The 18,809-nt window shown below is 53.7% G+C and overlaps 9 protein-coding genes across 9 annotated transcripts; 6 read left to right on the top strand and 3 right to left on the bottom strand.

Moving 5' to 3' along the window:
- The first annotated feature begins 433 nt into the window (after positions 1–433).
- On the top strand, positions 434–1,359 carry GLOTRDRAFT_112681 (uncharacterized protein). The gene is made up of 5 exons (XM_007872748.1): positions 434–459; positions 536–543; positions 600–691; positions 743–906; positions 985–1,359. Exons 1-4 carry the CDS (start codon positions 440–442, stop codon positions 788–790), a joined length of 168 nt encoding a protein of 55 aa, XP_007870939.1. The 5' UTR covers positions 434–439; the 3' UTR covers positions 791–906; positions 985–1,359.
- Positions 1,360–1,468: 109 nt separating this feature from the next.
- GLOTRDRAFT_141447 (uncharacterized protein) lies at positions 1,469–3,936 on the bottom strand (the record flags this gene model as incomplete). The annotated part of the gene is made up of 5 exons (XM_007872747.1): positions 1,469–2,203; positions 2,268–2,440; positions 2,497–2,629; positions 2,684–3,619; positions 3,676–3,936. The coding sequence occupies 5 exons, from the start codon at positions 3,934–3,936 to the stop codon at positions 1,469–1,471; spliced, it is 2,238 nt and encodes a 745-aa protein (XP_007870938.1).
- Positions 3,937–5,115: 1,179 nt separating this feature from the next.
- On the top strand, positions 5,116–6,029 carry GLOTRDRAFT_66814 (uncharacterized protein). Its single transcript, XM_007872746.1, has 2 exons — positions 5,116–5,572; positions 5,638–6,029. The coding sequence occupies exons 1-2, from the start codon at positions 5,307–5,309 to the stop codon at positions 5,696–5,698; spliced, it is 327 nt and encodes a 108-aa protein (XP_007870937.1). The 5' UTR covers positions 5,116–5,306; the 3' UTR covers positions 5,699–6,029.
- Positions 6,030–6,303: 274 nt separating this feature from the next.
- GLOTRDRAFT_50291 (uncharacterized protein) lies at positions 6,304–7,835 on the top strand (the record flags this gene model as incomplete). The annotated part of the gene is made up of 4 exons (XM_007872647.1): positions 6,304–6,521; positions 6,604–6,829; positions 6,891–7,044; positions 7,093–7,835. 4 exons carry the CDS (start codon positions 6,304–6,306, stop codon positions 7,833–7,835), a joined length of 1,341 nt encoding a protein of 446 aa, XP_007870838.1.
- Positions 7,836–8,154: 319 nt separating this feature from the next.
- Positions 8,155–10,377, bottom strand: GLOTRDRAFT_96920 (uncharacterized protein; the record flags this gene model as incomplete). Its single annotated transcript, XM_007872745.1, has 1 exon — positions 8,155–10,377. The coding sequence occupies one exon, from the start codon at positions 10,375–10,377 to the stop codon at positions 8,155–8,157; it is 2,223 nt and encodes a 740-aa protein (XP_007870936.1).
- A 180-nt stretch (positions 10,378–10,557) lies between these two features.
- Positions 10,558–11,079, top strand: GLOTRDRAFT_133781 (uncharacterized protein; the record flags this gene model as incomplete). Its single annotated transcript, XM_007872744.1, has 1 exon — positions 10,558–11,079. The coding sequence occupies one exon, from the start codon at positions 10,558–10,560 to the stop codon at positions 11,077–11,079; it is 522 nt and encodes a 173-aa protein (XP_007870935.1).
- An 840-nt stretch (positions 11,080–11,919) lies between these two features.
- On the bottom strand, positions 11,920–14,078 carry GLOTRDRAFT_112679 (MFS general substrate transporter). The gene is made up of 12 exons (XM_007872743.1): positions 13,880–14,078; positions 13,751–13,826; positions 13,626–13,696; positions 13,365–13,573; positions 13,029–13,301; positions 12,940–12,976; positions 12,854–12,882; positions 12,728–12,800; positions 12,450–12,673; positions 12,309–12,391; positions 12,124–12,240; positions 11,920–12,056 (listed from the first exon to the last, which is right to left on the bottom strand). The coding sequence occupies exons 1-12, from the start codon at positions 14,013–14,015 to the stop codon at positions 11,975–11,977; spliced, it is 1,410 nt and encodes a 469-aa protein (XP_007870934.1). The 5' UTR covers positions 14,016–14,078; the 3' UTR covers positions 11,920–11,974.
- A 3,033-nt stretch (positions 14,079–17,111) lies between these two features.
- On the top strand, positions 17,112–17,360 carry GLOTRDRAFT_14307 (uncharacterized protein; the record flags this gene model as incomplete). Its single annotated transcript, XM_007872626.1, has 1 exon — positions 17,112–17,360. A coding segment is annotated over one exon (249 nt), but the record flags the coding sequence as incomplete, so codon positions are not given.
- Positions 17,361–17,732: 372 nt separating this feature from the next.
- GLOTRDRAFT_17993 (uncharacterized protein) lies at positions 17,733–18,428 on the top strand (the record flags this gene model as incomplete). Its single annotated transcript, XM_007872628.1, has 3 exons — positions 17,733–18,006; positions 18,070–18,245; positions 18,309–18,428. Coding segments are annotated over 3 exons (570 nt in total), but the record flags the coding sequence as incomplete, so codon positions are not given.
- Positions 18,429–18,809: the final 381 nt, after the last annotated feature.

Here is an 18,809-nt window from a genome sequence, read left to right as displayed (position 1 = left end):
TTGCATCTCACTTACATATCGAAGTAAACAATCAGTACTAAATTCCATCTCAATTCTCCACAGCAGCTACATGCTGTGAACTGCACTCCACAGCAGCTAAAGGCTGTGAATCTTGCACACCAAATCAAGGAGGAGCTAAATATCTCTTGTATACGTCAAAGATTCGAAATAATTACTTTAAATTATATTCATTGGGACATGCATCCTGCGCTTTCCGGGAGACGGGACATCTCCCGGACTGCGCAGGATGGCAATAATTGTTCAGCTGGCCAGCCAAACTCTGGCTGCATTTGTGCAAGCACCTATGTGATAATTAATTCATCCCATCCCGCAAAGGAGGGGTAAGATGCCGGCGCCAGACGGAGCTTCCCGAGTTGTTGGAATGCTTCACTGTCACTGTTATGTCTTATGAGCGCAAAATTCGGGTTCGGACCACGCAATGTCAGTGGTAATGGCTAGGTAGGGACATCATGATCTCATTGAAGCAGAATGAACTGTTGATACAAGATTGCCGACGACTTGCTTCAATTGTCAGCAGTCTGCGTAAGTTCTGAAGCTCCAGCTGGAGAGTAACAGACCGAAGCTGGACCGGTTCTTAGGTTCTGGAAAGGGGATCACATTGTGCCGCTGTGCTCATATGGTGCGCGCTGGGGCCCATGGAATGATCCAGTGGCATGATGTGGTGTGCCAGGTATGTGTTCGTCAACTGGAGGGTGAAATTGATGCAAGCCACTCTGCGTAGCTGCAAAGTGATATCCGTGTAGCTACTAGCGACACTGCAGAACAATGAAGATCCAGACACGTCGGCCTTTACTCGAGGGGGCGTCTGCACGGCGGCAAATGTCCATGCCAGACAATGGGACTCTGCATACAGTGATATCTGGCCCACGGGCGCAAGAACCCTGGGTACGGGAGATCTACTCCATCCAGTCCGATTTTCTGACAGCATACGCTTCTTCTCCTATCTGGTATGCAAATGCATAGGTCGTATGCCATTGGCACATAGGCTGAGGCAGCGTTGCCCATATCGGTCCCCCTCATGTTCTTGAATGACCCGTTGCAGGATACAATAAAGTAATCATCATGATCGGTTCAAACTAAATCTCGTCTTCGGTATCCGACGCGGACGCTGCTAGTGGCCCTGGGCACTGTCTTTCGTATTTCAGAACAGGGAATCGGTTCCTGGTAGGGACTGGCAGACACGGGATAAGAGCACATTAGATATCTCTGTCTTTGCCCTGGCAATCATTCCAAGGTGACGACCAATCTCAGTTCTAGTTGTAAATTGGATATTCATCGGAGTGGGAATTCAGTACAGCCTACTCTATGAGCATCTAAATTTGAGACATACTTGCTACACGTGCGCTCAGCATATAATCATTCTAGGATAATTCAACAGGATAGTATATAATAAATAGTGCATGGTTATATCGCCATGTATGCAAGGAAATGAGAGGTACATCGCGAACTACCCTCTGCTGCGAGACGCCTTTGCCCTCCGCTCCTCACTGACATCCGTATCCAATCCAGTAAGCTGACTGGCACTGCGCTTAGACGACCTCCTGGAAGTGGACTCAAGGCCCAGCGGGTCGGGCTGATAGTATGGGTCCACTTGTAATTCAGGCAGTCTATCGTTCTGAGGCCAATCCGGCAGGCGTAATTGGCCAGCGAAGAGCGCAATCATGTGGTTATGGTCCTGCAGGTATTCAGCCACTTCTGCGTAGGCCTGTTTGGCCACCTTGGGATCGAGGGGTTGCGCTTCCTTAGCGGGCAAGTAACTCCCCTCAGGCACCAAGTCCAGTGGCTGCGGCGGTCTCGAGTGCCCCTCGCTAAGACTAAATGAAGGGTTCGCAACCTTCTCAGGAATCTGCGAACGGTCTTCGTGTAGGTTATAATAGGCTTTGAACCATCCGAAGAGTGTCGTAATAATGTGCTGAAGTTGCTCGCATTTGAATGTGAATCCGAGCGCACCAGTGAAAAAGCAGTGAGCCTTGTGAACTCCACCAATAGTTTCGTTGTCCATGGGTTCGACTTCATCAAAGAACGAGTGCATGAACTCGTCTAGGGAGGTGCGGCCTTGACGTGACAACCAGCGTGCCGCCTCATAGACAAGGACATGCAGAAAGGACTCGAGATCATCCTGCACCATATGGACCTTTGATGGGTGAAGAAGAAGCCGCGCAGACATGAACTGCCATGTACCCTAAGTTGCGGATACTTAGTTAGCTTGCGCACATGAAACATCAACAGGAAATTTAGACGCTCACAGTACGGTCCACTTGCCGGACTTCCTTGATGTCTACATTCTTTGATAAATCCCAGTCGTTCAGCAGACCGGAGGAGTAGATCACCCCGTTTACTTCCTTCCGCATGATCAAGATGTTGCCGGCACTAACATCTCTATGTAGGATTTTGGCCTGTTTGAAAGCCATAGCGTGTGCTGGACAGCAGGCATCAACGTCAGAAGATCGCAACCAGCGATTAACGCGTACGAACCGTACAGGCATTCATAGATGACCAAGACCAACTCTCTTGAATCGGCGAAGTCGTCAAGCCTGCACCCGATTTCCTCCACAACAAGACGATAATGCACGTGAGGCTTCATTGCCTTGACCACACCTTCTCGTTCCTGCCAATAGTTGCAAGACAATGTCACTTGACCCCCAACATCCCCGTGGCATACTAGGGTAGGCGTGCGTTGAACCTTAGCCTCTTTTAGTTTGAGCAAAGTATGGCCCTCCTTCTCCAGGCGCGGCGAGTCTACACGCCAGCAATCCTTGAGAAACACCAGCCTGCGGCCCGTAAGGTCCCAGGCTATGTATCCACGCGTCGCTCGGCCTGTCAAACCGGCCGTCGGAGTGTGTGGTTTGCCCACTAGAAAATAGCGAGGCTCTGTCGTCGGAGAGCCCCGGGTCGGTAGGCGTGGATCGTCAGCAGACGTTTCGGGGTGAGGGGCGTCGGTGGGAAATGGACTTGGTTCGACGTCGACGCGGAGCTTGTACCACGGCCAGTCCGAGTCGCACGTCTTTTTGAAATAGTCCGCCACGTAAGGAACGTCCGTGTACTTGTGCGCGTCCATCATAGCTTTGTATTCAAGGGAATCCTTCTTGATCTCCTCGGCGCTCTCATCGTAACCTTGCTCCTGAGGAGTAGCGCAGACGAACCTCCAGATAAACTCGGAGATCTGCTTAGGTTTCTGCGCGTAGTGGATCTTGTCGGAAAATACTGCGCCAGAACGGTCCCACCGAACAAATCGTGCGTATTCACCAAGGATGAGGAGAGAGAATACATGGGTGCGATGTTGACGTGCAAAGATCTCCGCGGCATACCCTATGAGCTGGCCACGCACCTCCCTGCGCTGTTTGGTGTCGCCATCTTCGAAAGGATCCGCCGACTTTGAATTGGCTTGCGTCTTAAACTCGGCAAATAATGCAATTCTATCCCATCGTGAAGCGGGTAGCCCCCCGTTTGGGCCAGGTTCGGGTGCATGGTCTTTGTGATAGAGACCCATATCCACAATCTGATATCCTCTCTTGTTGGGGTCGTTCGGGTCTTTTGTGGTAGCAGTAGCAACGAATTCGTAGTCCCGGCAGAATCTGGCTGCCTTGACGCATGCAATCTAGTGAGTCGTGACAAGTCAACGTATGTGGAGCACGGAGATACGCATCCACCTACAAATGCCTTGTACATATCTGTCTCTGTCTCACATTTCTTCATGTCGTTGAATGCTGCAACGGCAGTGGGCCTTTGCTCGCCGGAGACTGGCAAGAATTCATCACAAAAAGTTTCTGGATCCATGGGGCCAGCGTATCTGTCGGTCATGGCCAGAACGTTATACCGTCTCTTCTTGTGTGCGTTGGGGATCGAGGCAGAAAATGGGTGGTGCCCGGCGGGCTTCGGCTTGTGGGGAGACGAACTCTCTTTAGAAGACGACATCGTCGGAGGAAGGAGTTGAACTCACATCGGCAGAGCGTCACCCCCTTATATATCTTCGCCGTGGCTCAGCGGCGAATCCCGCTTATCGATCAATCAGTGCAGACGAGCCTTTGTTCTACCACGTTTTCGTCGCGAAGACGAACTACAGATAGTTCACGGGTGATCTATCCCTTTACCACGCCCAGTGATCAGTGCTATTTTACGGTAAAGCGGTACACGAGGAGGAAGCAGTTATAGGAATAGGATCCGGGAAAGGCTGTGGCGGGCAGAACGCGTGTGTGAGAGCAGTGGCTGAGTGTGACTGCGCGCGTCGCCTTCTGTTACACGTCACGTGTGGGTCCACCTCGTGCTGCCATTGGCTGCTCAAGTGCGATTGACCCGTGAATGGACTCTGACTACTTACAGCGGAAGGAGTTCATTGAACTCGTTCAAGCAAACTTAGCAAAGCAGTTGAGGCATGGTTATATATAATGAATATCGTGGACCACTTTTGGGCTGGTTCCTTAAATATCGCTGACCCAATAAGTACACGCTCTTGTGACCAGTGGAAGAAGCAGAAGTCCCAGACAAGAGATCCTGGACATTCTGGTGATGGTAATACCTCCGCTCTAAATGAGCTTTCAGCTTTTTTCCCTTGGACTGGAAGACCGATTGATCGTCTTCCCCCATCTCGTCCTTGTGGAAGTTTCCAATCTGTTGACTCCTCCGTCAGCGAACAGATAAGGCGGCATACAATGCTATCCTCTGAATCGGGCCTAAGCACTCTCTACAAATGCATAATATATGGAAAAGCTTAGTCAATAGGATGCGAGGCCCGTATTAAGATTTCATCTGCAAGGCCGAGTGAAGTTACTTTCAGTTTAATGCTGCTGCGGTCCAAAAGACGAAATCCGCTTATTGAGAGACCTCAGGTCCAGGTGTTTGAGTTCTTCCAGGTTCTTCCTTGGCTCTACTGTAAGATTGTGGCAGCCGTGCGTGACTTTTCACGTGGTGGGAACCTCTACGTCATTGGACCGCCCTGGGCACAGCTCGGTACTTACGTTTATTACAACGTCTGTGCCACACGGCACTACAGCTTTTGTATACCCACTTGCCACAGTATGGCTGGCCTACTTTCTGCCCTCTCATCCGCGGTCGCATCACTCTTCATCTCAGAGCCCCGTCATCCCGGGATATCAGGCCCCTCTACACAGGACATCCTCGACGTCCGCTATGCCCTCCTGAGCCGCCTCCCACTAGAGCTCGTGGACCCAATCCTGCACGAGGCGGAGTACTACACACGCGTGTACGCCGAGGAGGGCACCGAGATCGTCGTCAAGAGCGACTCGTGCTGCTACGTCCAGACGCCGCCGCTGCCTACGAGCTCGGTCATGCGCGTGGTCATCACGATTGAGAGTCACGACCAGGGGTGGAGCAGCTTCCCCGAGCACTGGGGCTCGTACGAGAACAGCTGGACGTGGTTCCGCGCGGTCCTAAGGCGCGGGGAGGAGTGCGTCGGCAGCTGGGACATCTGTCGCAATCGCCATGCGGATGAGCATTGGCGAAAGCGCACGGTTGTCTGGGAGAAGCCCGAGGACCATCCGCTGATGAAGGAGCTAAGGGCGGGGGACAGGATAGAGATATGGCCGGAAGCTAGGTCAGTTAGGGTGTCTGCTTTGGTGCGTGTACGGTGTACTCTGAGTCTAATGCCTTGCGACTCAGGTACCCCGGATGGATGAACTTTGTCCGATATGCCTCAGTGGAGGTGCTCTGCTGGATCTAATTCCATCCTCATCCCCTTCGCTACTATGCCGCGGCATATTCAGTGCTTGCATTGGATAACAAAGATCGCTCTGGCGCACGCTGATAGCGCCGTGCACCTCCCCGGTGGGATCATGCATACGGGGTATGATCCGGGACCAGTCATCCGCCATTTCAGAAGGGACAGTCTACCTCCGACTGAAGCTCGACCGCGGGCGTGTTTCGCCCAGGGCTTGTCAAATGAGGGAAACCGGATGGACATTTGGATAGTGTACATATGATCGATGGTGCTGTATCAATTAGCATTTCTCTAGCCTCTGTACTGGGCCAATGTATACGTTGTCTACATAGCGCTGTTATCGCGGTGTAGAGTTGTCCAAGACGTCCAAGCCAACATTGAACAGACCCGTCGGCACGATGATGCGGAGGACTCCAGACACTCCAATCATCTCCGAGCAGAGCTGTGCACGGTTCCTCAAACGAATTCTTGTGTGCACTGCCCGGGCCCACAATTCAGACATTATAGCGGGTGAATAAACAAGAGTAGGAGGCCCCCTTTATACCGATACCATATACTCCACCCACATCTGCATGCCAGGTCGCAGAAACCCGATAGGCATCACAAGTATGCTCGAGCAGATCCATGGCGCAGTGCACAAGGCCAGAGACAAGGCGCGCGACATCGAGGGCGTGGCGAGGGAGTACGCGCAGGAGAAGGATCTGCACGTCTCCTATGTCGATCTCGCCATCCAGTTCATCGGCGCATCGGGCCTACCGAAGCTGGACGTGGTCGGGCTCAGCGATCCCTATTTCGTGGCAACACTCGACGATAAGATCAAATTCATGTGAGTTGAGTGTTTATAGGTGTCCTCGTATTTATAGCTTGGCGCGCTCGGCGTTGTGGCTTAAGGTTGATCTTACATTTAGTTCGACGGTGCAGCCGCGCACGCTCAGCCCGGTGTGGAACGAGCTGTGGAAGGTGAAGAACGTGCCGGTGCACGCGAGTCTGAACGTCCAGGTGCTAGACAAGGACGACGGCGCGCCCACGGACGATTACATTGGCAAGTTCTCCGTCAGCATCTCGCCCGGTACCAAGGAGGCAGAGATTGAGGGGCCCCTGCTCAGTCGCAATCGCGGTACTTTCTGGGTCAAGGTGAGCGACGACTACGTCCTTGCTAGGGGCAAGCTGATTAACCCTAAGTGCGCGGACCAAGATCGAATCAACGCCTTCTACAAACGATCCGCACCTGCATCCCTATGTTTTTGATGGCCCAGTGCGGTACTCCCGCCACTTCTCGCCTCTAGTAGGCCGACTCACGAATGTCAACGATGAGCGACTGTACTGCACGTGGAAGATGTACATCAAAGGTAGGCAGAACCCGCCCTCCGCCTCAGACTTCACTCATCGAAGCACAGGCGTCAAGCTGTTCTTCGGCGACCGGGTCCAGCACTGGAACGTCAACTACAAATCCGCGCAGACCATCTTCCAAGGCCGCACCTCCCTTGCCGTGCGCTCGGGCATCCAGGCGGGGCACCGCATGCTCTACGCGCGGAGCACGACCAACGGCTTTGGTGTGATCAACGGGCCGGAGGACGTCCTCGCCATCCTGCACGGCGGCAACCGGCGCGGGCAGAACGACACCCGCTTCGAGCACCGCGTCAAGCCCGCTGTGTACACGTACATCATCGCCGTCGAGGATGACTCCTTCCGCTTCTCCGAGACCGGCGCCGCCTTCTTCGTCGACTTTGCGTCCAAGCACGCGCTGCACAGCAACTGCGCCGAGGCCGTACGCTACAGCGGCGAGTTCCACCCTCGCCCGCGCGGCGGGTGGGAGAACTTCAGCGACGACATACAGGACAGCGAGACGAACTGGGAGCTGGTCATCGATAACAACTCGGGCACGTACGCGCCCGATAAGGCGCTCCTGCCCGATCTCAAGGCTCTCTTGGAGTACAACTTCCCAGGTTTCACTATCTTTGCGCTCGATCGCGAAGATCCTCAGCTGGAGCAGAGCAGGGAGGCATGTCGGGCCTACGCTCTCGAGCATCGTGGTGTCAAGCACACGGAGCTTCAGCCCCACGTCGAAGATGGCGAGCCTGCCCTGTCTCACGAAATCGAGACCCAAGGTTACCCAGCTCCGGGTGGCCCTTTGACCTAAACATGCTTCAGTATATATTACGACTATCTATACCCCTATATGTTCGATTATGTATGAAACCACTCACCTCCTAGTGCTTGTTGTACGCCTTGTAACTTATTCGGAGCGTTAACCTACGTGTTCTGATATTAAAGGATAGGATTGAGCGGGATGCACATAGGGTATAGATAACATGCCACTATGAGATACAAATAGCAATGCAAAGCATATAGAACACGGTTGATACTGTACAGGTCTGTGGGTCTTCTCTTCTGCAACCTCAATTACCTAAGTCAGCTAGCGAAGTCACGCAGAGGAGATCGCGACTCACCATAGATCATTAATCCTCCAAACCACCCTCGAAATCCGCAATAATTACAGAGCGCGGGAGGGGCGATCTGCTCCGCCTGAACGGATTCGCCCTCCTGTTAGTCAACGGCCTGTACGACTCCCGGCGCTTAAACACCATCTTCGCCACAAGCTGGTGAACACTCGTGAAGACACCCCCATGCCCACAACAGTCCCGATGCTTGCCCTTATGTCCATGTCCATGCACGTGCACGTGCCCAGGCTCATCAACATCCATCTCGCCCGGTCCCGTCATCTGCGCCACCTTCAACCGAAGCAACGCGCCCACCTCTCTTCCGCGTTCCTTCTCCTTCTTCCTTACGCGCTTCGCGATGCCCTGCTTGTCCTTCTCGTCCTTCAGCTCGCGGCGCAGCTGCGCCATCACGTCGAACCCAACGTAGTCGTCCTCGCACTGCTGCTGCTGCCGGCTGCTGTACGTGCACGCGAGGAGCGCCTTGCCCGTCTGCGCGACGCGCCCCGCGAACGCGGACTCGATCGTGCGCGCGTGTCGTTCTGACGCAAGGAGGCGCCCGCGCAGGGAGGCAATGGCGCGCACCTCGGGGTCGGCGCGGAGCGCGAGGGGTATAGATGCGAGCACTTCCGCTTCGTCGTCGCGCGAGGGGCCGTCTGCTGGGTGGTGGAGGAGGAGACCGTTGTCGTTCTGCATGAGCGTCTCCGACTCTCCCTGGGTGTCGGGTTCGATGGGCGGGAAGAGCTCTTCATCCGTGTCGACTCCCGGGAGAGACAGCAGCGTTTGTCGCGGCGACGCCCACTGCGGTTGCGACTGCGGTTCGGGAACGGAATAGAAAGGCGCGGTACCAAATTCATCTGCGTTATCGAACTCTGGGAGAGCCGTGAAGCTCCTCCTTGAGGGGGAGTCTAACGATGCTAATGGTGTGGGGCAATAGGGATTGTCCGACTCCAGATCTGGATCGGGAAGGGAGGTAAAAGATCTCCTCGAAGGTGAAGGCGAGCACAAGGGGAGATCAAAGTCTGATGACGATGATGGCGGAAGCGGGGAAGGCATAGGGGGAAGTGTTAGGGAAGAGGTGTATTCATTTTCTTCCGTAGGCATTACGGATTCCATGCTGGAGAATGACTCGTCCGAGTCCAGACATGCACGGAGACGTAACACCGGACTTCTGGCAGAAGGAGGCGGGTGCACTTCCCTGTCGCTCGAGTATAGACTGTCGATAGACAACGATAGCGGGTCTCTGCCCGTACTTGATTGACCGTGTAAACTCGAATTGAAGCATAGCTCAGAAGACGTGTGGTGTGGCCCGTATGGAAAATCGTCAGGAGGAAGATCCATGGACATGGATCGAGGTCGAGGGGACTCTGGAGGACGTAATAGTTCTTCATCGAGTTCTGAATCTGATTCGAACGCATCACCACTATTTGACCAGCCCGGGAACGAATGGAGCTCCGGCTGGCGCAACCTCCTTGCCTCCCACGACTCGCTCTGTCCAGGGAAATCCTCGAACGGCGGGAGAGAATCAGGTTGCATTGGTGGTGAACGCAGGTCATGCACAAAAGCCTGGGGCTCAGACTCGAACTCTAGCGGATCCTGCAGTATGCTGCCCAATTCCGACTTGGATGACGAAGGGAAGTGCCACGCGGGGGAAACAGGCGTGAGCAGCTCTGGAGAGTCCAGAGTTGACTGGCGCTCCAGAACAGAAGAGGCACGTGAAGACGACGGCTGGCTGAAAGCAGAGTTCGATACGAGGTGGTCACCGGTATCGGGCAGAGACTGGCTGCCCAGCGGGATGGTCAACGGAGGAGACGGAGGTGCGTAATGCGCGTAGTCGTTCGGGTGCATGTTCGAGGAACAATTGGTGTGGCTGAAGCGGGCGTGATGGTGTGGCGCCGTGAAGGTGTGAACGTGCGGCAACGGAACCGTACGTTTGAGATCAGAGCCGGTAAGTGGCGGTGAAGGCAGGATACAGGAAGGATTGGTACAGAAGCCTTTCTGACTAGTTGTGTATCCCGAGCTTTGTCGTAAATCAATAATCCCGTTGGCGCGCTGGACGTCGTTAGAGTCGCAGGAAAATCCACATAGATCGAGAGACGGAGACTGCTGGCGATAGGATGAAGGGGCGTATCCCGTGATGGAATCGTCAAAATAAGAAGAAATTTGTAGATAATTCGAACCTGGCGGCTCGAGTACTGCGGTTTGAGTGTCCGGACGAGAAGAACCCGATGCGTCCGTGTCCATCTTCGTATAATAGCGGTGTGCCTAACCGAGATGCCTCGCTGTCCGGCGAATATCAAGATGATCAAGACAGTCAGTCCTCAATTTTACATAAAGGCAGAAACAGGGCTTCCGCGGGACAAAAGAGAAGGCGCACTCACCGCTTTGTCCTCGTTGCGAAGCCAACACTAAACTACCGCTACCATGAGCTTGACTGTCGTCAACAACGCACGCCTGGTCGCTGTCGAGGACGATGACGGAAGAGTAACGGTCGCCAGTATCAAGACGGAGGAGATAGCGGATGGCTTCAAGCCACGCTTCCAGATTTTGAGCGGTTCTGCATCGCACGACACGAGTCTGCCTTCTCCGCGTGTTGGGCCGCTGCACCTCATCGTGGCGGGACCCCGAAAACCGCAATCGTCCCAAGATCGACCGATTACGCTGGGATTGTATATGTTTTTCTCACGTTTGTTCTTCCATGTTCCATCGGTGCCCCCTCTAGTTGTCGCTATCCGGAAAACCCCCTTATTTTTGCAACCCACTTCTCGGCGAGTTCCCTCCTGCGATAAAATTTGGCGTCCCACCATCGCCCATTTCTCTCAAGGACAGACTGTCTGCAACGTCCCTCGGACATACGGGGAATGTCGAAATGGCTCGGTCGGTTCTTATAACCTCGCAGCCCAGGACGACACACCACTGAGCTTGGCGAGGAGAGGGCGCCTGTAATGTCTACAGCCCTGTTACATCTCAGCGTAGATGGATGCTGGGCACCGGAACTCCAACCTGACGGTCAGTTGCCCTAGAAATCCATTCAAGTTGTAGCCCTGACAAAGGTAAATTCCACTCGATTCACATTAACACTAGGCTCAAAATTTCTACCTCGACTCTGCTGCCCGCTCGTGCTTGAGGCTATACGCATCACGGTAGGAGGCGGTTAGTCGCGAACAGCTAATCTTAGAAGCAGGAATGAATGGCATCCGTATATGGCCGTCTCTCTCCCGTACAACCGTGGACCGTGGTTCTCCGCAGTTAGAATGAATCGATCAACCAGGGTTTATGAAATCTTTCCCTTCATACAGACTTGCTCTATGTCCCTCGATCTGGCACCTCTGCCTAACAGCTCCACCACGCTTCTCACGTCTACGGTCTCTACGGAAGAGGGCTGGCGTCTTGCTCCCGGTGATTCTCTGAACCTCGACTCTTGCGTTCCCCAATTATGGCATGTTTCTCGGCACTCCCCCTTGGCCACGCATGGGAGCACGCTTCTGCATGGTTGCAGAAGACCAGTCTATCTTCGAGGTCCGGCGGAACGTGGACATCGTTGCCAAGAACTGATAGAGGCTGAGAAGCACCTACCCCGCACAGCCGCTGCCAATCGTAAAATGCACAGCACAAGCCTTGGAGCCTGACCTGCCGTAACCGTGCAAAATGAGGCGGTGTCTGAAGGCCCCGCGCAGATATCTGGATATCTGAGTGGGCCCGGGCGATGGCCAGAACAACCCCAGCCCATCAGGCACGTTTTGCCTCCATACCGCCGTCCACGTTCCCGACCTTCCTATAAGAATGCTTGCCCAAATGAGCAGCTGCAGATCTAGTTGTCTATGTCGAATACCAAATGAAGCTATGTATCCTGGATCGTCGAGTACCCCACGTCCAACCACGCCCGCATCTTGCCCCCGTATCGTATCGTGCACCAGAGCAGTCTGTGTGGATGCGTGCGCGAGGTGAGCATCGCCATCGCCAGGCATTCAGTCCGACGATAGCACTTACACGAAGCCGAGCCACGCGATAGCGGCTGCCAGCGCGTCCGTCGCGGCCACGCCGATGCGATTGATCAGAGGGAGGACGCAGGCGGTGCTGGCGGCCAGGATGATGCTCCGAAACGCGCTGTGGTTCATGCGCATGTGGATCAGTCCGTTTACTCTGCACGCGAGTAGGTGCAAGTTCTGACGTACCCGCTGGCTGCGATGACCTCCGCACTCTGCCTGTGCAGGACGTCGACGTAATACGCGTTCGACGGGCTCAGCACGATGTCGATCTGTCGTGTGCTCGTGGGTCAGACGTCACCGGATACTGGATGGCGAATGCAGACATACCCCGATGCCGTTGACGAACAGGCAGATCAAGTTCAGGACGATGCCCGGCGTCCCATCAACGAATTGCGTTACAAGCCCGCTCAGGAGAATCGACACGGGTACGAGGACCAGCGCTCCCCAATAGGTCGCACGCAGCCGGTCTTCAGGGACCCATTCTCCCTTGCGCTTCTTCCTCCATCGCGCCACCACTCTATCGGATATGTTTCCCCCGAGAGGCGCACCAACTACGGATATTCGCTCAGGCGGTAGACGGGGGGATCGCACGAATGACGACTCACTGACGTTACCCAGGCCTGCGGGTAGGAAGAACGCACCGATCAATGCCTCATTTTTGATGTTGTATCGGACTCCCTGCACCCAAGTCAGCGCGATTGATAGACGTAAGTACGGAATATCTCACTCACGACGGTATAAGCTAGTGGAGTCAAGAGCACTGCAGCAGTTCCGTCAGCATGCGGGGGAGGAGTCATGAAAGGGCCGCTCGACGCACCGAAGTCCGTCATCAACACGAAGGTGCCTGCCAAAGTCTTTGATACGTCAACTGAACATGTTTCCAGTGACCCATTTTACAGTACTCACCACTGCCAAGACGTTCGGACTTCTCAGTAGCCACAGGCTTTTGAACGGGTTCAGCCAGACCCACACCCAGCTGTTCACCTCCTTGCCCTTCTCCCGGAGGTACCGCGGCAGGCCTTGCGAGTCGGGCTGCACGGTTTCTGGCAATAACAAAAGCACCGATATCCACGCACTCAATCCTGCGAGAAACAGCGCGAGCTGCATAACTCGCCATGAGGCATAGTGGGCCGCTAGGCCCCCGGCAAGCGGGGCGAGCGCAGGTCCAAGCAGGCATGCCTACAGTAAACGGATTGTATCAGAATGAGGCGTTTGTAAGGTCAAAGAACATCAGCAACTCACCGCAAAAAATACGCCCATGGCAGTCCCCCTCTCTTCCAGGCGATAGATGTCACCTATTACGGCGGCACCCGTGGACATTCCGCTGGATGCTCCGAATGCTTGCACGATACGCCATGACATTAACTCGGTGACATCACGTGCTGAAGCCACGCCCAGAGACCCAATACAGAGAAAGGGGTATGAGAACAGGTATATCGGTCTGCGACCGTCTGCACAAGGCATGCATGAGCGAGGTTCTAGCGAAAGTTGGGATACGCATACAGAAACTAGAATATCTCGCCCATAGGAGGTTTGCTAATGCTGTCGTCAATATAGATAGACTTACGGCCAAACTGTTGTATCATCCGTCAGATGATGGACCTCGGACGTCATGAATTGAGGCTCACTTGATAACGGCCCCCGTGGAGTCAAAATCCCGAGCTATCTGTGGTATGGAAGGGACGAAAGATCCTGAAACGAAGACTTAGTGTATGTCAGTACATGGTGTGAAACAGAGTAGTAGTAGAGCAACTGACAGGGTAACAATCCCGCCCAAGAAACAACCGCAACAATCGCCCTTTTCTGGCTTCTTGAGAATCGATCGTACAACGCGTCGTGAGCCTTCTGCTGTGCGGCCTCGCTGACGAGCAAGGGGGTTTCCTCGCTGGCCATAGCACGTTGGCTAGGTTGGCGGTGGAAGCAATGCTGGGAGTTACAACATCATAAACTGCTTTTACAGTATTATCTCGAGTTATATATCCGAAGTGACTCGTGCCGAATCATATCAGAACCCATTTCGCTACGGCCCTGAATGCCGATCCAATCAGATCCTGCTTCCACACTGGTCTGCCGGCGGCGTGACGGCCTCGGGTTCTCTGATCATGACTTTCGGCCTGGCCTGGCTATCAATAATCACACTGCACGGACGACATCAGCCACATATGTCGTGATCCGGTGGATGTGCGTACCAGGTTGGGTACATACACGCCCCTTGCTTATTTAATTTGATTACAGTCGTCAATCCCAGAAGCGCCATATAGACAGCTGAGGCCTTGGTTATCCTCTAATATAGTCAACGACAAGAATACGAGGGTGACGATGCATTACCGCCATGCCCGCCGCAAAATGTCACGTCTGCGATCCACTCCTAACGCTATTCTTCCGAGGGTCGACCATAGGCCCGCCCACTGCAATTGCGGTGCCACTGGAAGTTTGTCCTTCCATCGAGTGCAAGCTATGTATTTCACAGTTCTTTCCTCGGTGCTGCATATGATGTCGCCTGTCATCCGAGTCATTTCTGGGATGTCAACGCGCCAGCAGTCTTTGACCTAAACCAGCTTGTTGCTCTCCAGGTCCAGATCATATATGCATAGCCGCGGGTGGCGCGGTGTCAGACCAGGCGTAGTCAACTGAGGTTTTTCGACGAGAAAGTGACGAATCGCGGTGAGCGTACCGTATCGCTCGAACCTGAGCTAGTGTCCGGACTCGATTCGGAGACCACCGAATCATGGCCAGGTATCGGGGTATCGACCCGCGACTTCCACACGAGCGAAAAGTCGGCGCACGATGCCTTGAAGTATTCCAGTCCATAGGCTTCCGGGCGCTCAACACCATTATCACCCGACCTGCTCCCGTCCGCAATCATCATCATCATAATATTCTGTAGAGTGGAGTCCTCCATGATCGCGCGGTCTCATCGTACCCTTGCTGCCGTTCATCGAGATGGACGAAATACCAAAGGAATGTGAAGAGCTATTTGGGATATTCGGTGTAGACAAGGTTTTCCTGTAAATAAAGAAACTGTGCGATCGAGCCGTATTACTCTGCGATGATCATACAGGATAAGAACGGAGAAATTATGGGAAGGCTGTCGGCGGACTCGGACCAACTGTGCTATTGGAGCAGCGTCCGAGGTCAATTGATCATTAGAGATTAGCTACATCTGGTTTTTGGCATAGTTCTCAAGCAAATCGCAGCATAGAGGTTCCGTGGCTCCGGAACTCGACCATACGATCCTACCCAATTTCGGCATATCACCGCACACTTCGGTGCGTCCCCATCACGATACAAAGCCACCTTCACTCTATGCTTGCCAAGTATCTTCGTCCCCTTATGTGGAAAGGTGTCAGGCGTAGACACAGATATATAGCCCGGAGTCCGGACATAACTTTTATCGGTGACGCAGGTGGCATGAGTTCGTCCCGCAGATCTTGATGTATGGCCAGGGCGGCGGGTCAGCACACCCCATGCACAAACATCTCATACATCTCTCATTCCATTTGCATTTCGTGAATCATATCATTACATGCACTGAGGGTCGTCAGTGTCACCGACGCGCAAGAACTTGTCCAGAAGCTCATCGAGGGCTAGCTGCCCGACGAACTTGAAGTTACCAGGCATTTTCGTATACTCTTCTTGATGGTATCTTCGGTTGACCTAAAGTGGAATGTTGGTGTGCTATCGAGAGTTCGCTCTTGCCAGGGAAAGACCCAGAGATACGAAAATTCCAAATTTTAGATGGCATGGTGGAAAGCGAGAATTTCAACAGGTGCAAAAGAACTACCCCCTTGAATTGGTCAATGTTGTACCTTAGGCATATTATCTAGACACGGACCGGGTATGGACCATGCGACATTTGTTCTTCACATAAGCAGCGCAAGCCTGAGTCGACGCGTGGCCGAGTGAGGGCGAGTAACCGGATGCTGGAGGATCGTCCTCGGCGTTTGACGTGACTGTCTTGCTCGAGCGAGTTCTTCGAACTCCTTCCGCTGTCGTCTGAATCCATTCACGGGTCAATCTTACTTGCGTAACCAATGGCGACACGAGGTGGACCCACACGTGACGTGTCACAAAGACGACGCGCGAGGTCACGCTGCTCATACCTACACGCGTCCTGCTCGCCACCGTGATTACCACAGCCTTTTCCGGATCCTATTCTATTCTCAACCTTTCCACCGGGTGTACTACTGTGCAAGTAACGCTGTTGACGTGGCTTAAGTCCGTGATAGTTGCTCAGGAGGGTATATCACGCGTCAAGCATTCGTGATAGGTCTTCGCGACCGAAACGTGGCAGAACAAAGGCGCGCCTGCACTGATTGATCGATAAGCGGGATTCCCCGCAGGACCGCATTCTGAACATATATAACGAGAAGACCTTTGCCGTGTGAGCTTAACTCTTTCCTCCCACCATGTCCTCGTCTCTAACGGATTCGTCGCCTCGCAAGAACGCGCCCGCTGGCTTCCAGCCATATTCGGCCACTGTACCCGACGCCAAGTCCAAGAAGCAGCAAAACGTTCTAGCAATGACGAACAAATTCGCAGGTCCCATGCCTGCTGACGAATTCCTGAAAAAGTTCCTGCCCGTGGCTCGCGAGGATAGACCAGACTGTCGCGGAGCATTCAAGCACATGAAGAAGTGCGCTAGTGAGAAAGCGATGTATGATGTCTTTGTGAGTCAATACTATTCAATGGTTGCTCTTGCGGCCCCTCGTATCTTGACTCCTCACTCTCGACTAGATCAACTGCGTTGAGGCGGCGGGTCTTGGCAAAAAGGACAAGAAGACCAAGGAGTCGGAATACGTATTTGTGAATACTGCCACCAAGAAGGACTCCCGAGATACTCAGGATAGGGGTTACCAGATGATGGACATGGGTCTCTACCACAAGGATCACGTACCCCCCAGGCCAAAGGACGTAACACCGAATCCACGTTGGGACCGGGTCGCACTCTTCGCCGAATTCAAGACGGAGGCGAATACGGTCAAGTCGGATCCCTTTGAGGACGATGACGAGTTGCCTGACGGTGCCGACTCTGATGAGCGAAGGAACGTTCGCGGCCAGATCATAGGATATGCGGCAGAGATATTTGCATACCAACATCGTACGCATCTGTTCTCGCTCGTCATTCTCGGTCACTATGCCCGGTTTGTTCGTTGGGACCGCTCTGGCGCGGTGTTCTCTAAGAAGATCAACTACGCTGATAAACCCAAACTTCTCTCTGATTTCATCTGGAGGTTCGTCAATGCTAGTCCAAAGGAGCAGGGATATGACGAGACCGCCGAGGAGATTGTAAAGGACTCCGCGGAATATGAGACTATTACCACCGCCCTGAAGCAGACGCAAGATATGCAGCCATACCAGTTGAATTACATCAAGAACTCCTTCGACCCATCGTGGCCATGGTATAAACTACGCGTCGACGTCACAGTCGATCCCCCTCCTTCTGACAGCGCTCCTGCATCCTCGACAAGAGAGATCCCAGCCACTGAGCCTCGCTATTTCCTAGTGGGCCAGCCGCATACCCCCACTGCTGGCCTCACAGGCCGGGCCACTCGTGGCTATATTGCCTGGGACGTCTCGGGTCGTCGGTTCGTGTTTCTGAAAGATTGCTGGCGAGTAGACTCTCCGAATCTGCTGAAGGAGGGCGATACGTTGCGTCAGTTGAACAAGGCGAACGTTCATTTCGTGCCCACATTGGTTTGCGACGGGGATGTTGCAGGTCAGACCACATCGTCACCGGATCATTGGTGCGATCGGGATGGCGCATTTAATGCCATGAAGCGACACGTGCATTACCGTCTGGTGGTGAAGGAAATTGGACAAAACCTGAAGGAGTTCACCGATTCGAGGGAACTGGTCGAGGTGATCTACGAATGCATCTGTGGTACGTGTTTTCCCCGATGATCGGTAATCTCTCAAACGTTTGCGAGGCTTATATTCGCATTAGCGCATGCCGAGGCCTTTGGCGAAGCACACATTCTTCATAGAGACGTTAGTGCCGGGAACATTCTAATCTTGCGAACGCGAAACGCAGACGGCGAGATTGAGACAAGTGGGCTGCTGAACGACTGGGATCTGTCGAAGAGTATAGATATCCAGGGTGCCAGACAAGCCGACAGGACGGTGCGTGCCCATTTTCTACGTCACATTCGAGTAGCCCTATTTAACCGCGTCTGTGGGATCCAGGGCACATGGCAATTTATGTCCGGACGACTGCTTGACGACCCCTGCAAGTCCCATGAACTGGAGGACGATCTCGAATCTTTCTTGCACGTCTTGATCTACGAGGCAGTCCAGTACTTGCCAGCCGACGGCTGTCTCTCTGTAGGGGATTTTATGAGCAAGTTCTTCGACTACGTCGAGAAGAAGAATGGCGAGATCTGCGGCGGTGCGCACAAGATAAAGAGTTTCTTGGCGGGAAGACTCGAGCTTAAATTCCAATGCCCGAGCCTTCAGGTCATCGTCAGCACACTCTTCAAATGGTTCCAAGCACGTTACCGCCTCCACGAAGACAGTCAGGAAGTTCTTTCGGCCGCTGGGCCTCTTCCTGAAGTCACATATCCACAAGGGCCACGGAAACAAGTTTTCTTGCTAGACCGGAGGTATAGGGCAGATGATAAACCGGATCCCGTTGACCTTCACAAGATTCGAGAGGAGTACGAGAAAGTGGCAGGATATTTGCGAGAC

This window comes from Gloeophyllum trabeum (genome assembly GCF_000344685.1).
Source record: "Gloeophyllum trabeum ATCC 11539 unplaced genomic scaffold GLOTRscaffold_00019, whole genome shotgun sequence".
NCBI classification, from domain to species: Eukaryota; Fungi; Basidiomycota; class Agaricomycetes; order Gloeophyllales; family Gloeophyllaceae; genus Gloeophyllum; species Gloeophyllum trabeum.
The sequence above is the reverse complement of the archived record's forward strand: the minus strand, read 5'-3'. Positions and strand labels throughout refer to the sequence as shown.

What these genes read in the sequence shown, in the direction of transcription:
- GLOTRDRAFT_112679 (XM_007872743.1), bottom strand. Translation starts at nt 14,015, where the DNA reads ATGGCCAGCGAGGAAACCCCCTTGCTCGTCAGCGAGGCCGCACAGCAG. An exon ending in CTCCACTAGCTTATACCGTC is followed by an intron (nt 12,801 to 12,853) that starts GTGAGTGAGATA and finishes ACTTGGGTGCAG; the next exon opens with GGAGTCCGATACAACATCAA. An exon ending in TGTTCGTCAACGGCATCGGG is followed by an intron (nt 12,392 to 12,449) that starts GTATGTCTGCAT and finishes AGCACACGACAG; the next exon opens with ATCGACATCGTGCTGAGCCC.
- GLOTRDRAFT_112681 (XM_007872748.1), top strand. Translation starts at nt 440, where the DNA reads ATGTCAGTGGTAATGGCTAG. An exon ending in GGCATGATGTGGTGTGCCAG is followed by an intron (nt 692 to 742) that starts GTATGTGTTCGT and finishes CACTCTGCGTAG; the next exon opens with CTGCAAAGTGATATCCGTGT.
- GLOTRDRAFT_66814 (XM_007872746.1), top strand. Translation starts at nt 5,307, where the DNA reads ATGCGCGTGGTCATCACGATTGAGAGTCACGACCAGGGGTGGAGCAGC. An exon ending in GAGATATGGCCGGAAGCTAG is followed by an intron (nt 5,573 to 5,637) that starts GTCAGTTAGGGT and finishes CTTGCGACTCAG; the next exon opens with GTACCCCGGATGGATGAACT.